General features: G+C 37.9%; 1 protein-coding gene across 25 annotated transcripts in view; it reads right to left on the reverse strand.

The window, feature by feature from the left end:
- RNLS (renalase, FAD dependent amine oxidase) overlaps positions 1–15,352 on the reverse strand; it is a 417,533-nt gene that overhangs the window by 392,152 nt on the left and 10,029 nt on the right. For 24 of the 25 annotated variants that reach the window (XR_014827657.1, XR_014827656.1, XR_014827654.1 and 21 more), the window contains exon 4: positions 14,699–14,857. Coding sequence is in view for 8 of the 25 variants with exons in the window: in XM_005671259.4 (XP_005671316.2) it covers positions 14,699–14,857 (159 nt within the window). In the remaining 17 variants the exon portion in view is untranslated. Of the gene's footprint in view, positions 1–12,547; positions 12,844–13,163; positions 14,858–15,352 lie in introns of those variants that run through there. The other variant, XR_014827667.1, reaches the window with a different exon arrangement.

Consider the following 15,352-nt stretch of genomic DNA (forward strand, 5'->3'; position numbering starts at 1 on the left):
GCATCATCATCAACCAAAACAAAGGCACTAAAGATTCTTGTTCATTTTGGTTACTTTGATCAGAAAAGTTGAACCAGCATTGAGAACTATGTCTAGATACTCATGTTGCAACAGAAGAAAGGGTGGGGGAAAAACTGTAATTGCAATGTATACGTGTAAGGATAACCTGACCCCTTGCTGTACAGTGGGAAAATAAAAAATAAAATAAAAAAAAAAAAAAGCTTACTCAAAAAATCAAGAAAAAAAAAAAAAAAAAGAAAAGTTGAACCAGAGTGAGCTATTCTATGTTCTTATCCAAAGGCCTTAATTCTAACAAAATCAGGTATAAAACATTCCAATTAAAAACATTTCAGTAGTAAATTGAAAAAAAAAATCTTAGGTAGCAAAGCAGCATAAATTCAGTATTCACTCATTTTAGTCATTTTCCATTGTCTCAAATATTTAAAATATCTAATGTGCTTAGAAGAGATCAAGTTCTAGAGGGAAATATTGACTGGGTCTCATTTTAAACTCGTAATTACTAACTTCAAGTGGATCTTAGTGCTACCTAGCTACCCTACCTCATCCTGCTCAAGTCACTCCCTTGGGTGATTACTCACACCTCTTCTCTCCATTTAAAACTTCAAAACCTCCTGCCCCTCCTTAGTCTTGGCTGATTATATTGTGTCTTGTTTCACTGAGAAAATGAATCCTTGGAAAGGGATTTCCACAGGCTTTCATTTCCAAAGATATCATCCCGTCCCCACCTCTGCTCACATGCACCACCTTCCCTCCTGTTTCATGGGGAGAACTGTCTAGCTCCCATCTATAGCCTCAGCCTCTACCTCCTACTCAAGATCATGACTCCTATAACTATCCAGTCTTAATCTACAGCATCAATGTCTCCCTTCCTATTAGATTCTTTCCATCAGCACACAAACATGTTATAATACAGCCCATCTTAAAAAACACAAAACAGGAGTTCCCTAGTGGCTTGTGGGTTAAGGATCCAGTATTGTCCCTGCTGTGGCTCTGGTTACTGTTGTGGTGAGGATCCGAGCCATAGCTGCAACCTAAGCTGCAGCTGCAAAAACACCATCCTTAACCCATTCTGCTGGGCCGGGGATTGAACCTGTATCCCAGTGCTCCCACGTCACAGCGATCCCGCTGCACCACAGCGGGATCTCCCCAACCTCCTTATTGAGCTACCACCCCAATTCTTTGCCCCCTTCACAGAAAAACTCCTCTAAAGAATTAATCGTCTAAAACATTCTCAGCAGGAATAATATTACCCTCAAAGGGCAAAAACTGACTCTTGCTGGGCAAACAATTCTCCCTCTTTTTATATTCTACATACAGTATGTAGAAAATATAAAGCATATCTATGATATTATAATTTCAAAGTTGGGGTGGATGGAGGACAATTAGGAAAAAATGTCTAAAAGATCTCCTTAGGGAGGTAATACTGAAAAAACAATTGAGAAACACTGGTCTACACCCACTATCTCAATGTCCTCTCCTCCTCTTTTTTTCTTGAGCCTTCTCCAATCTGTTTTTCATTCCCAATATCCCGTAGAAACTACTATTGTCAATGTCACCTATGCCCTCCATATTACTAAATCCAATGGCCAACTCTTACATGAAACTGTAGGCAGCATTTGGTATAGCTTATCACTTCCTCTCTCTTCAAACATTTTCTTGACACCACTAATGCTTTGTTTTCTCTTTAACTATATGAACATTTGAGATCCTACATCAGGCACAGAATTGATGCAAAAACTATTGAGCACTGTACATCTGGATTTAACACATCACCTGCTATAATCCAAGTGACCTCTATTTCTGACTGTATTTTTCCAATATCAGTCCATCCAGTCAAGTCAGCCCTTTGACAGTTTAACTTCCACACAATGGGCAGGATAAAAACTCCTCAAATCTAAGTTAGATCATGTCATTCCTTTGATGGATTTCTATCTCATGTGGAGTAAAATCCAGAGTGCTTATCATAGCCCATAATGCCCTACATAATTGGTTTCCCTGCTTCCTCTCTGCTCTCATCCCCTCCACTGCCCCTCCTTCTTCATTGTGCACCAGCCACAACAACCTCCTTCTGAAATCCCTCATTTTTGGGGGATTTTCTACTTGGATCTCCGTCTGCTGGGATATCCCTCCAGATATTCTCCTGGCTCACACCTTCACTACCTCTAGGTCTCTGCTGCTCAGAAATCACTTGGTCACAGATCTGCTCATACTATACACAAAAGTACTCCTTGTCACTTTTTATTCCCATATTGCTTCATTTTATTCCCCAGTAGTCACTATCATCTCACATATTTTACTTATTTTTCCTCCTCTCATTAGAATAGAATATTATAGAATATTATGCCTCCTCCCACTGGGACACAATTACCTTGGAGCTTTTATTGTTTGGTTTACTGCTGTATTCAGAGTGTCCAAAACAGTTTCTAGCACACAGCAGATGTTCAATAAATATTTATATAATGAAAAAGTAAGTTCAACATCTGAATAAAAGATTACGATTAACATTTTTAAGAATAGAAATGGATTTTAATTTTTCTTCTCAGAATAAAATTTTATAATCTTACATGCCTGTGGCAAGTAAAATTATAACATACAAAAATATCTAACAACTCACAGAAATTGAAAACAAACTCTGCTTTGGGTATACTGATTTTCTTTATCTATTTTATGGAAGAAATTTTTGGAGAAACCAACTTCTACATAGCTTCCTCAAACTAACAGAGAATTCTACACTGGTAAACATAAAATGTTCTATGCTAGCTACTCAAATACTTTTTCAGATAATCTTTCTCATTTTTTTCTAGAAACAAACATTCAAATCAGAATGAAAAAAAGTCAGACTCTGGAAACAGGGTTTTAGAAGAATGACAGATGATCACACTGTCCAGTCAGCATATAGCCATGTCTCATGGATCAGATGCTACAGAATATGAAAGCTCTTAAATGAGATACATTGGTGTAGAAGAAAAACGAATTTGGGGGAAAGCTTACCTAGTGTAGAATGCTGGTATTCTTTTATCCCTCTCTTGCTTCCTTTTAATCTTAATATTTAAAATCCCCCACTTTACAATTAGTAGTTGATTGTGGTAATATGTTCTCATTTGTGTTTAGCACATTTTATTTGAATCTTCAGATTTTTCTACCAGGAAAGCTAAGAATCTTAGATCTCGAATTTATTCTCTCTTTAAAATGTCTTTGCCAGCTCAGATGAGAAAAAATTCAATTCAGTTCAGTTGATGACTCAACTAGTGATAATGACGCAATTCAATAAATTATAGCTCTCTGCTCTTTCATCTCACCCCATCTCTAGTTTTGACATTTCTTTTTAAAGCCTTTCTGTTATCAAAGAACTCTGAATGAAAAATAGAGTTTTAAGTTAGGAAGGAAGTACACAGTCAGTAAGGCAGCATTAAAAAGAGATCTCCTCTTCTGTTAGAGTAGCAATCTTGCAGCCTAGTTTCAATCATATATCTACTGATGACATGTGTACAAGAACAAAAAAGTCCAAATATTTACATCGTTGATGTATTTATATCAAACATGAGGAGATCACACACATTAGCGCTGGGTAAAGAGGCAAAAGGTACATTGCCCCAATTATTAGAGTCTGGAGAAAATCTGGATTCCAGTTCTGCCATCCAAACAGCTACGTGACATCAGACAAGTTAACTTAATTTCTCTGAGTCTCACTTTCCCCTTCAATAAAATAGGGGTAAATACTCCTCATAAGGTGATTATAATGAGTAAAAGATATCAGGTAAGTAAAATGCTTAATAACAAAAATTCACAAAATGCTGTTTGATGTTGGTTATCATCATTACTTAGTTAATCCACCTACTCTTTTTTCTTTTTATTTTCCAACATTTCCCAGAGGGACATTTAAGTAGGGAAACTCCTTCTGTACTGCCAGGACTTGAAATGTGTAATAAACACAAGTAATATCAGTGGCAGATCACTCTCAACTCCAAGAAGGATGAATGTCTCTGCCACTTCCTCTGACTCCTGAGTTTTGGGAGACTATTGGTTTTTAAGACTGAGTTGTATTTATTTTTAAACTTTAATCTCAAATTCAGAGTTCATTCTCTCCATCCCTAATGCCAGGTAGATCTGTCTGTGGTACCAGGGGCCTGTAGCAGAGTGAACTGTGGGGTTTGTTATATACACACACCCCTTCAGTCTCTCTTTGAATATCCACCTGCTTCTCCCTTCAGACTCAATATTCTCTGGGAGATACTGATCTCTTCTAAGACTGGCTGTTTGTTGGCGGTAGGAAGGTAGCCTTGGCTTCCCTGCACATCATTCCTATTGTCTGATGCAGGTCCATGTAGAGAGTGTGTGGTGTGTATTCTACAAAAGTACATAATCTCAGAACTTACTATGCACCATAGGATATAATAATAAAATAATGCTTATAATGAACACCTTCAACTTCCTTCCTAGAACTTCTAGAATTTTCTATCATCCTTGATGGAAAAATGAGAACCAAATCTTTTTACTAAAATAAGTTTAAAATTCTTTATTTTTTCCTTGATATTTTGCTGAAAAGATTTTGATTATAGGCACAGGAAACAAAAGTCCGTTATTCATCAAATAATATGCTTCACTGCTTTTTCCAGTAGGCCATCTCCATGGGAGAGGAAATAATTCAGTTTCTAAACTTCTTTAGATATTAGCTGCTCTGCTGGGTTTCTTGCAAGCTAATGAACGGAGATCTCTATTTTAGAAAAAAATGATTATTACTATTAAATTCATTTTATTTATTATATCTTGATCTTTACCTTTTATATCTGCCCCATCTATTTGTCTTTATTATTAAGTACAAAATAATAGGGATTGAGAGTTGGTTCCACTTAGTATTCCATTCTCTAAGTGCCTGAGAAGCAACCCAGGCTAATATTTCCCTCTCTGCCACTCTTCCAAAATTATTAAAAATTATCTAGAGAAGTTCCCATTGTGGCTCAGCAGGTTAACTAACTGACATTGTATCTCTGAGGATGCAGGTTTGATTCCTGGCCTCACACAGTGGATTAAGGATCCAGTGTTGCTACAAGATGCAGCATAGGTTGCAGATGCAGCTTGGATCCGGTGTTGCCATGGCTGTGGTGTAGGCCTCAGCTGTGCTCCAACTCGACCCCTGGCCTGGGAATGCCCATATGCCACAGGTGCAGCCTAAAAAGAAAAAAATAATAATAATAAATAAAAATTTTAAAAAAACAAAAATTATCTAGAAACACATATTAACTGGTTTAGTATCTACGAGGATGGAATTATGAGTGGATTTAATTTTACTTTTACTTTCAAATATTTCATCACTAAAGTATATTAAGTATAAAATAAAATTAAAATTAAAAATACATAATATCAAAAGAAAAAAGATACTTTTATGTATGACATTAAGGTGGCAGTAAGTGGTTGAATATCTGAAGTCAGAGTATGTAGCCACAGGTTGAAAGAAAAACAGAAACTGAGTGAGGGGACAGCCTGTGGAGCTCTGTTATGCTTGCTGTAGCACAAATGTGAGAAAAGGGGAGGGATGGTACTGTAGGTAACTCCTGAAAGAGTTCTTCACCAGCACATCTTTAGAAAGTTAAATATTACCCACGGGATCTTTAATAGTTCTTTAAAAACCTACCATCTGTGAATTTACTTGAACTTTTAAACAATTACTCTTTGGGTGAACAAGTGTTACAAATAAAATGTAAGCAAGGTAAGGATTTTTTTTTTTTTTAGATTCAGTCAAATAATATTTTATTGGATGGAAAACTTCTCTACATTGAAGTAGAGTAGCATTTCCTCCGTCTAAAACTATGTACCTTAAGGCTTAGAGGTTTCCGCTCTTCTTTTGATGGTTGTATTCTAGAATTTTAATAATAATAATAACAACTAAGATTCTCTTAATTTATAATTAAATATATATGTATATGTACATGTTTATCTTTATCTATCACCACTGTATATCTCCATTCTAGAGCTATATCCTATATTTCTAGATAAAGAAGTTTTCATTTCTTTTAATCTATATTCATACATGTATGTGATCCTTTGGTTATCATAGTTTGCCTTCTTGAGAACTACTGTACTTTTACCACACTTTTGCTATCATATCCACCAGAAATTAAAGAACATACCAAAATAAGTTATTTAGGGAAAATTAACTCTCCCTTCCCTACCTTCCAATTTAGGAAAGAGATGATCAGTGTTATGTTTCTAAAGGTTAGGATTCAGACACACACATGAGCACACGTGCACAGGAGAAAGAGAGAGAGAGGAAGTAAAGTGTCTTTCTCTTACAGAATCTTAAGTTGGATTAAGCTGGTGAATTCCTGAAAATGGGAGAGACTAAGGGGTGGAGAGGAAATGTTTAAGGGACAGGGGTTGGGGGATACCTGTCCAGGTAGAAATCTGGCCCACACCTGTGTGCTCAGCCCAGCTGGGATCTCACCACAGAATGCCTAGGAAGCATATCTCTTAGCCTGGAGAGCAGTGGGGAGATATCCGCGTCAGCACAGTGCTACCCATTGAAAGGCAACCTGGACAAGGCAAAGTGTCTAACCCATGTCAGAGGACCATGGCTGGACCAGTCCCAAACAGCAGAGGAGGAACAATAACAATGGCAACCTTATAAACTCATCCTCATGCCTCCCTTGTTTTCTTGCATTATAAAAACCTGAGATTCCTGTGTGAAACCAAAGGGAAGATAAAAGCAGCTGTAACGATGACTGAGAGTGGGTTTTCCACTGGGTACAAAGATGCTCTAAGCAGATAATTTGTAAATTTAGAGATATGAAGGAATAGACAATCCTTTGCATCCTAGCGTTGTAAATTCTAATTCAAAATGGCTATATGGTACTCTGGATATAAATACACCACTCTTTTGCAGAAGGACAAAGTAATCTTCCCCTGGTTTTCCAATATCCTTACTATTGATTCCAAAACCCTTATCAGTATTCTACTAATCCTTACTAGGAGTCTACAAAGATTCCCCACTACCATTTGCTTATTCATAACCAAGAGCTTAGACCACATCTTCTTATAAACATACTTTCACATTGGTTTCCCCTAACACAGAACTTTTACACTTGTCAGTCACCTGTTATTTTTGTGCCCACACACATCTTCATGAGAACACCTGGCCAACGGGCACCACATCTTTTAAATTTACTTGAGTTAGCATTTAGAAAAATGTCAGGGGCATGAGGACACTTAAGAAATATTCCCATCATGATGCTTCTTCAGAGGTATAGGTGATCCTATAAACAGTGGGCAAAGAGGTCACGTGGGTCAGGGCAGATGTTATGACAAGGTGATTATTCCCTCACTCCGGTACATGTTTTGGGGTCTGTGGTAAAGAGGGGTAGGGCCAGAGACAGGTTGTAGCTCCCTCAGAAAAATGTCACTTGTTGACTTACAATAAGGACTTACTCCTCTTACAAAAGTGATAGTTTGTTAATTAAAAGTTAATTAAATGTAAGAGTTCCTGCTGTGGCTCTGAGGTAACGAACCCGACTTGTATTCATGAGGATGTAAGTTTAATCCCTGGCACCGCTCAGTGAGTTAAGGATCTGGTGTTGCCATGAGCTATGGTGTAGGTTGCAGACACAGCTTGGATCCTCCGTTGCTGTTGCTGTGGCTGTGGCATAGGCCTACAGCTGTAACTCCAATTTGACCCCTAGCTTGAGAACTTCCACATGCTGTGGGTATGGCCCTAAAAAAAGAAAAAAAATTAAAAGTTAGTTAAATGTAGAGTTTTCAAGGCACTGTCATATTCTTTCACAACAGTGAATATGTCTATAATGTACCCTATTTGCAAAGCTCTGAGAATGAAATAGTCACCTTTGTTTAATCCTCAACACCACACATACAACTCTTTAAACAGACATCCCATTCCTTTGCCTTAATGGTAACGAAGTCACAGACACTAAAAAGTTACTGGGAGTATTAATACCAACTATGTGCTTACTGTGTGCCCAGCACACTTTAAAATCTTCTTCCCAGATTATCTCACTTATCTTCACTATAATCCTATGTGGTTAGATAATGTTATTTATCCTTATTTTCTAAACAGAGAAACCAGAGCTCAGGGAGGTTAAGCAACTTGCCCCAAATCACCCAGACAGTATGTGGTAGAGCTGGGTTACAAATCCTGGCCCTGTCAGTGGTCTATGCTCTCACCTCCCTCCACGGAGCGGCCAAAACTAAATGCAGAGTATAAAAACCAAGTACTAGACAAAGCTCTAAATGCTTTGCTCTGAAGAACTCAGGGGCCCAGCTGAATGCTGAAGGAGAGAGAACACAGAGGATGTGCATAATTACTCCAGGCAATGGGAACTTTTAAGTCAATGCACTGATGAAAAATGTGCCGTTCACGCAAGGAACCCAGAGGAGACAAGATTCCAGAAGAAAGGAAGCCAACGTTTGACTCTGTGCCTCTCTCAACTCTCCTCTTTGAGACCCTCCTGATGGTGGCCACATGGTCAGCATGGACCTCACTTTTGCTTTCATTTGTTTGCTTCCTGAAGTGATGTTAGAGGGCTTAAGGCCTTTGGTCCCAAATTAGCACTGTTTGGGGGAGGGGGTAAGGGCAGGGCAGAACTAGCACATTTTCTCCCTGGAGCTGTACTGATATGTCTCTGCTCACCTCTATGGATTCATCCCGGTCGGAGCAAGAATGCATGTGAGTCTACACAGGGACAGGAGGAGTGGCTCCCACATGTAGAGTCCAGCCCCAAACCCAGTCTGTCTGTCTGTCTCTCTCTATATATATATATCTTTCTTCCTTTCTGTCTTTCTTCCTTTCTCCTTTCCTTCCTTTCTTTTCATAAGAAAACAAATTAGTATTTTGGTTTTAAGGATGTGAGATAGTAACCGAACTATTAAGGAAGCATATTCATTAGGAGATCTTTAAAAATATGCATTTCTTTAAGCATGTGGGAGAAAACCTCAGGAGCCCTATGTGGAAGGTGGTCTGGTATAGAGGAAAGACACCTTTTGTGCTCCTCAATCCTCACAATCACTTACCACATCCCACCAGTTTTCTTTTACAATGTTTCTCTCACATCCTTCCTACTGCCTCTGCCACTTTCCTAGCAGGAGAATGGAAGAACCATGATAGGAACATCTGGGGATTTCAGGCCCAGATGTTCCATTACAGCCTGATGAAGAGCTCTATTAAAAGTATAGGAAACACAGGGAGTTCCCGTCGTGGCGCAGTGGTTAATGAATCCAACTAGGAACCATGAGGTTGCGGGTTCGGTCCCTGCCCTTGCTCAGTGGGTTAAAGATCCGGCGTTGCCGTGAGCTGTGGTGTAGGTTGCAGACACAGCTCGGATCCCGCGTTGCTGTGGCTCCGGCGTAGGCTGGTGGCTACAGCTCCGATTCGACCCCTAGCCTGGGAACCTCCATATGCCGCAGGAGCAGCCCTAGAAATGGCAAAAAGGCAAAAAGGCAAAAAAAAAAAAAAAAAAAAAAAAAGTATAGGAAACACAAAATCAGATGATAACAATAACTGAAAGGTGCCTCCTTTTTCTAGACTATACTTTCTTCTATAAGCCCCTAATAAATTGTAAAATCTTGTACAGGACAGATCATGCCTAAAATTCCTCATCAGAGGGGATGAAGCAATGAGCCTCAGGGTTCCTCCTACTCCTAAAAGATCAGCTACTTCTAGGAGCTTAAAATCAAGTTGGGAAATTAGATGCTCATTGATTGAACAGCAACAGTGTGAGGGTCTGCATGCAACACGGTACTTGATGCTAGATGGGAATGGAGTGGTCCATAGGAGCCCTTTCCTCCCTTTTTAGTGGGGAAGACACTTGCTGATAAATAAGATCACAATAAAATGATACTGATGAGTATTATGATAGGGCAGAATGTCCCATACAGGCCTAACTGGGAGGAAAAAAATTCCCATAAGGTGCTTGGAAAAGATTCCTGAGCCCTACCCAAACCCCAGGAACCAAAATTGTCTTAGAGATGCCTTTAAGCCTTTTAAACTTGCAATCTTCAATAGGCAAGTTTGGAAAACATGGTGATCAAGAGTGAGCAGGACATTGGGGCAACTCACACCTACAGGAAACAAGCAGTAATAGGAGAGTCTAAGATGAAGTATATCGTGAAGAGCCATGTATGACAGTGGCTATGAGTGAAAGGGCTCTAGAGTCACACAACAAAGGCTCACATCCCAACATCTTCACCAAGAATGGAAATAATAACAATAATTAGGATTGTTGTAAGGATTGAGATAATCCTTATAATATTGAGTAGCACAGTTATAATAAAACCAGAAGGCAAATCATGAATCATAAGAGATTCACTATAAGGTTCATATCCCCTGTTCTCCAAACTGGGAGAAAGTAATAAATGTGATAAATTACTACCAAAATAATTAGTTCTCTTTCTTCTGTGAAAAGGAAAATAGGGAAATGGATGGCGGATGAGGGAAAATCCAGACCACGTTGTAATCAAAAGGGAAGTCTTTCATGTAAAATGTGGTACTATGGTAATCATAAAGGGTAGACATATTCAGAGAGAGAGGGAGGGAGAGAAGGAGAAGACAGCACAAAGGAAGCCAATGACATGGGGCTGTTTGTAGTCTGTATGAAGGAAAGACCTGGGGAACAGCCCTAGTTCTGTCACTAATTACCTATGTACTTTTGGGTAAGTTAGTTAATTGTCATGGGCCTAAATTTATTTCTCTGTCTGAATGGGGTTTTGTGAATTATATTACAGATAGAGTTGTATATATATTCTATATTTTGGTCATCTTTATAATTCTCTCTGGTTTAAAAATTCTGAAGGGAACAGCAATATATATCAGGTCCACTAGATGGCAATAGATAGCTTTGTAAAGGGAGGTCTTTCATTGAAATGAAAGATGTTTCATAATCTGGCAAGAGTATATTTAAGGTTCTTGAGAAAACAGAGAGAAGACATTAATTCCTCAAACTGAGGTCTTTACTAAGATTTATAATACAAAAAGAAATCAGATATTTTTAATCCCTTTGTTTCAGACCCACATGTTTCAAGGGTTAGGAAATCTGTTTTAAACCTTTACAGCTAGGGTGGATATAACAACAAAGCAAACACAAAATTATTTGCATGAGATTAAATTCTGAATTGACCCAGCACAACAGCCCAAAGATACTTAGCCTCAATCAAACGTACCAAGTCAATCATTCTTAAACTTTTTTTTATCATAAAGAGCCTACATATCCCACTACTAAAAAAGAAAAGGAAGAAAAAGATCTATTTCCTTTTCAGCATGATAACCTTTTTAAAATGGTGTCCACATTATCACTTTTTATAGTAAGAGTAAACTATACTTATTTTTAAAGTTATGATATTCAAGCAATAACAATGTCACCAAGTTTCTGTCAAACTATTTTGGGTAGATGGAAAAGAAATAGCAATGTATCTTTTTATCTTTCTAAAATTAAAAAAAAAAATGAAGTCTTTACATGTTAATAAATAAATAAATGATCACTAGTATTTAATAGTTCAAAGCTAAATATTTACAAAGTTTATACAGAAAGTGTCCTGAGGCAACATACTTTAATCAAAATGTCTGGCCTTCCATGACAATACTTTCCTTCACGAACTGACAGAAATGGCCCCATTTAAAGATTATGGCATTTCCGTGGTGGCTCCGTGGTGGCTCGGCAGTAATGAACTCAACTAGTATCCATAAGGATATAGGTACAATCCCTGGCCTCACTCAGTGGATTAAGGATCCAGCATTGCCATGCGCTATGGTGTAGGTTGCAGACACATACTGGATCTGGCGTTGCTGTGGCTGTGGCACAGGCCAGCAGCTGCAGCTCCGATTTGACTCCTAGCCTGGAAACTTCCATATGCCATGGGTGCGGCCTTAAAAAGACCAAAAAAAAAAAAAAAAAAAAAAAAAAAAAAGAGTAATGATTAGACAGGGACCTCTGCAGAGAAAAGGAAGAAGACAATGAAACCGAACAGAACCTAGCGAAGGAGCTGATGAAAAATACATATCAGAAATTTTTTTTCCAGGAAGCAGATTAGGTCAAAACACACTCAAGGCAATGACCTCAATACAGTAAAGGAATATATGACCTCTCTGAAACAGTGTCTCAAGGAAGGGAGCAAAAGGAACACATCTGAAAACCACATTGGTGACATACAGAGAAGGCCAGAAATAGAAAGTAAAAAATAATGCAAAGACCGAAATAGAAAGGTAGTTGAGACAAAATGGCAGATATAGAAGGGACATACCTGATATATTTTTTTAAGATAACTCTGAGATCATAACACATGGAACTGATATAAATCTTCATGTAAGCATTAGAAGGAAACTTAGCTGAAAATAACAGAAAAGCTGAATTGTCAAGCAGAAAATGTACAATGTGACTCATGAAAAACTGCCACAAAACTATTAACAATAAGATATATCTTTATAATATTACTGGACTCAAAGATAAACACAAATGAAAGAGGTACTTCTAAAATAAAGTAGCTCTGAAATGATAAAAGTAAAAAGGATGTACTAGACAAATGAAAATAAAAGAATAAGCATCTTATTTATTGGTCAAAGTTGATATAAAAGCAAAATAAAATGAAAATGGAATTAAAGAAAGAACTTAAAGGGTATAATTTTAATGAAGATAAATTATGAATCAAATAATATGGTATCCAAAAAACCATAAAGCAAAATTTGCCCTCACCCAAGCCCCAGAAGAGACAGAAAGTAATACAATAAGAGTAAGAAAAAATAAGTTCTCTCTCTCTCCCTGACACAGTTGAGCTACTCAAAAAAATAAGCATATAGATGACCTAAATAAAATTAATTCGCAGGCACTCAAACATTTTGTTTTTTTTTTTTTTTTTTTTTTTTTTGTCTTTTGTCTTTTGGTCTGTTGTTGTTGTTGTTGCTGTTGTTGCTATTTCTTGGGCCGCTCCCGCGGCATATGGAGGTTCCCAGGCTAGGGGTTGAATCGGAGCTGTAGCCACCAGCCTACGCCAGAGCCACAGCAACGCGGGATCCGAGCCGCGTCTGCGACCTACACCACAGCTCACGGCAACGCCGGATCGTTAACCCACTGAGCAAGGGCAGGGACCGAACCCGCGACCTCATGGTTCCTAGTCGGATTCGTTAACCACTGCGCCACGACGGGAACTCCCTCAAACATTTTGGAAGTCAGTCTATGCCATGGTATTTATATGTCACTTATAAAAATATTTAGAAATATTTTCCAATGCAACATTGGTCTCTCTTCAGATACAAAACTATGTAAAAAATCAGAATATATAATTTTAAAAATCAGAATATATAATTTACAGTATAACTGAATTTACTAACTGACCAATAACTGTTTTAGTTAAATGTTACAGCATGTTATTTAATACTGTCTCAAAATCAATCCGATTATTACAGACTTCATGGTAATAAATTATCCCACTTTAAATTCACTTTAGCAACACACTAGAGGTAGACTCATAAAAGAGATCTTTGAAATTAGTTTTCTACTTTGCCTATAGCTATCTAACAAATATTCTAATTCCTTCCATACTACTATCTCACACTATACTAGAAAAGAAGCTATATTGTTACTGCACGGTAGAACTGAAACTCAAATTGCTTTCAAGATATAATACGCAGCTATGTTCTTCCTCAGAGAACAATTTCTATTACAGTTCTAAATCTAAGATCTATAAACCATAGTTATTACCAGTTTTCTTTCTAATAGTGGCATAAAAGGCTATTTCTCAATCAAATCCAAAGTCACCTTTAGTCATATCACAAAGTCAAAAGCTACAGGCTTGCCACATCCCCCAAAGCCTTGCCACCATCACCAGACTCTGCTTTGTTATATCTCATGGACCACAAGGCAAGATGCTGTCTCCTCCAGAAATCAATGACCCTGATATGTCAGGTTAGGTCAGACATAATGAAAGATAGGAGAATAATTGGTTAAACCTGGCACAGGTAGACACAAAGCAGAGCCATAGAAAAGCTTTTCTTAAGAATCCAGGTAAGAGGAAAATCTATAGAGACACAAACCAGACTATTGTTTGCTTAGAGCTGGGGGCAGGAAAGGGGAATGGACTGATGGAAGTGATAGCTTTAGCATAAGGAGTTTCTTTTTGAGGTGATAAAATATTCCAAAAGTGACTGTGGTGATGGTTGCATGTCCTGTTAAATATACTAAAAACTATTGAAATATACCCTTTAAATGGATGAGTTGTATGGTATGTGAATTAGTCTCAAGCCTTTTTTTAAAAAAAAAAAGGAGGTGAGAGAAGCCAGGTGAAAGTTGAGCCAACAAATCTCAGAGAACATGAGACTCAAACTCAAGAACAATCCAAGATAAGGTTTACCAGGTCTGTCACATAATCAATGCTTGTATCATAAAACCTTCTTTACTCCACAATGGCCACAAAGAGACTGTTCTTCTTTTAGGCTAAACTACTACATATCCATCAAAACACTTACTTCTTAAAGGCAAAGACAAAACAGAAGTATTGAATTTTTAACCAGTTTTCAAAAATCTGGATTTTAGTTTGGCTTAGATTAATATCATGAACCAGGTACTTTTTCAAACATGCAAATCAAGAGAATCCATAATAGACCCTTTCCTAAGAGTTCAACTAATTTCATGCTCTATCAAAGAAAGCCCATTCCCTGAGGTATACAGCACAGGCTGAGACTCACAGTTTTCAATGTCTCCCCGAAGCTGCAGAACCTGAGGAGCTGGCATTGTGAGGACAACAATATCAAACTGCTCTGGGGAGCCTGTTTCCTTGGAGACTTCCCACTTGTCATTTCTCAGGTTGATCTGGGTCACACATTGTCTGAAGTAGATATCGGCACCTGTTCCAAAAGCAAAATCCTGGTGTTCACAAAATCAGGGTTTTCCATATGAATGAGATGGAGGAGGAGCCACAAACTGGCTCCATGTGGATGAATAAAATGGTGAAGTTCGTCTTCTACAGTGCCTGGGCTTTCCTCTCTTTGATTTCTATCTCATTTAATAGTAATCCCTCCCTTCTGACATCCTTGGACCTCTCTATCAATGCCTGCTCCTCTGGGGAAAAGAAATACTACTACTACTACTACAATTAATAATAATAGTAACCACAGCTATCTTTCATTAATCATCTAAGGTATGCCAAGACTACGCCAAACACTCAATATACATTACGTCATTTCACAATTTCACAGATAAGAAAACAGATTTAGAAATGTCACACCATGATTTAAAACCATATCCATCTGACTCTAAAGTTCCTTATTTGTGTAGAGTAAGTACATATCTTAGTAAGTTATTAAGAATTCTTCTCTCAGAGTTCCCGTGGTGGCTCAGCA

Source organism: Sus scrofa, chromosome 14 (genome assembly GCF_054392235.1).
Source record: "Sus scrofa isolate SSC_HxYL_T2T_F1_AM1 chromosome 14, Sscrofa_HxYL_maternal_Yorkshire_Landrace_v2.0, whole genome shotgun sequence".
Taxonomy (NCBI): Eukaryota; Metazoa; Chordata; class Mammalia; order Artiodactyla; family Suidae; genus Sus; species Sus scrofa.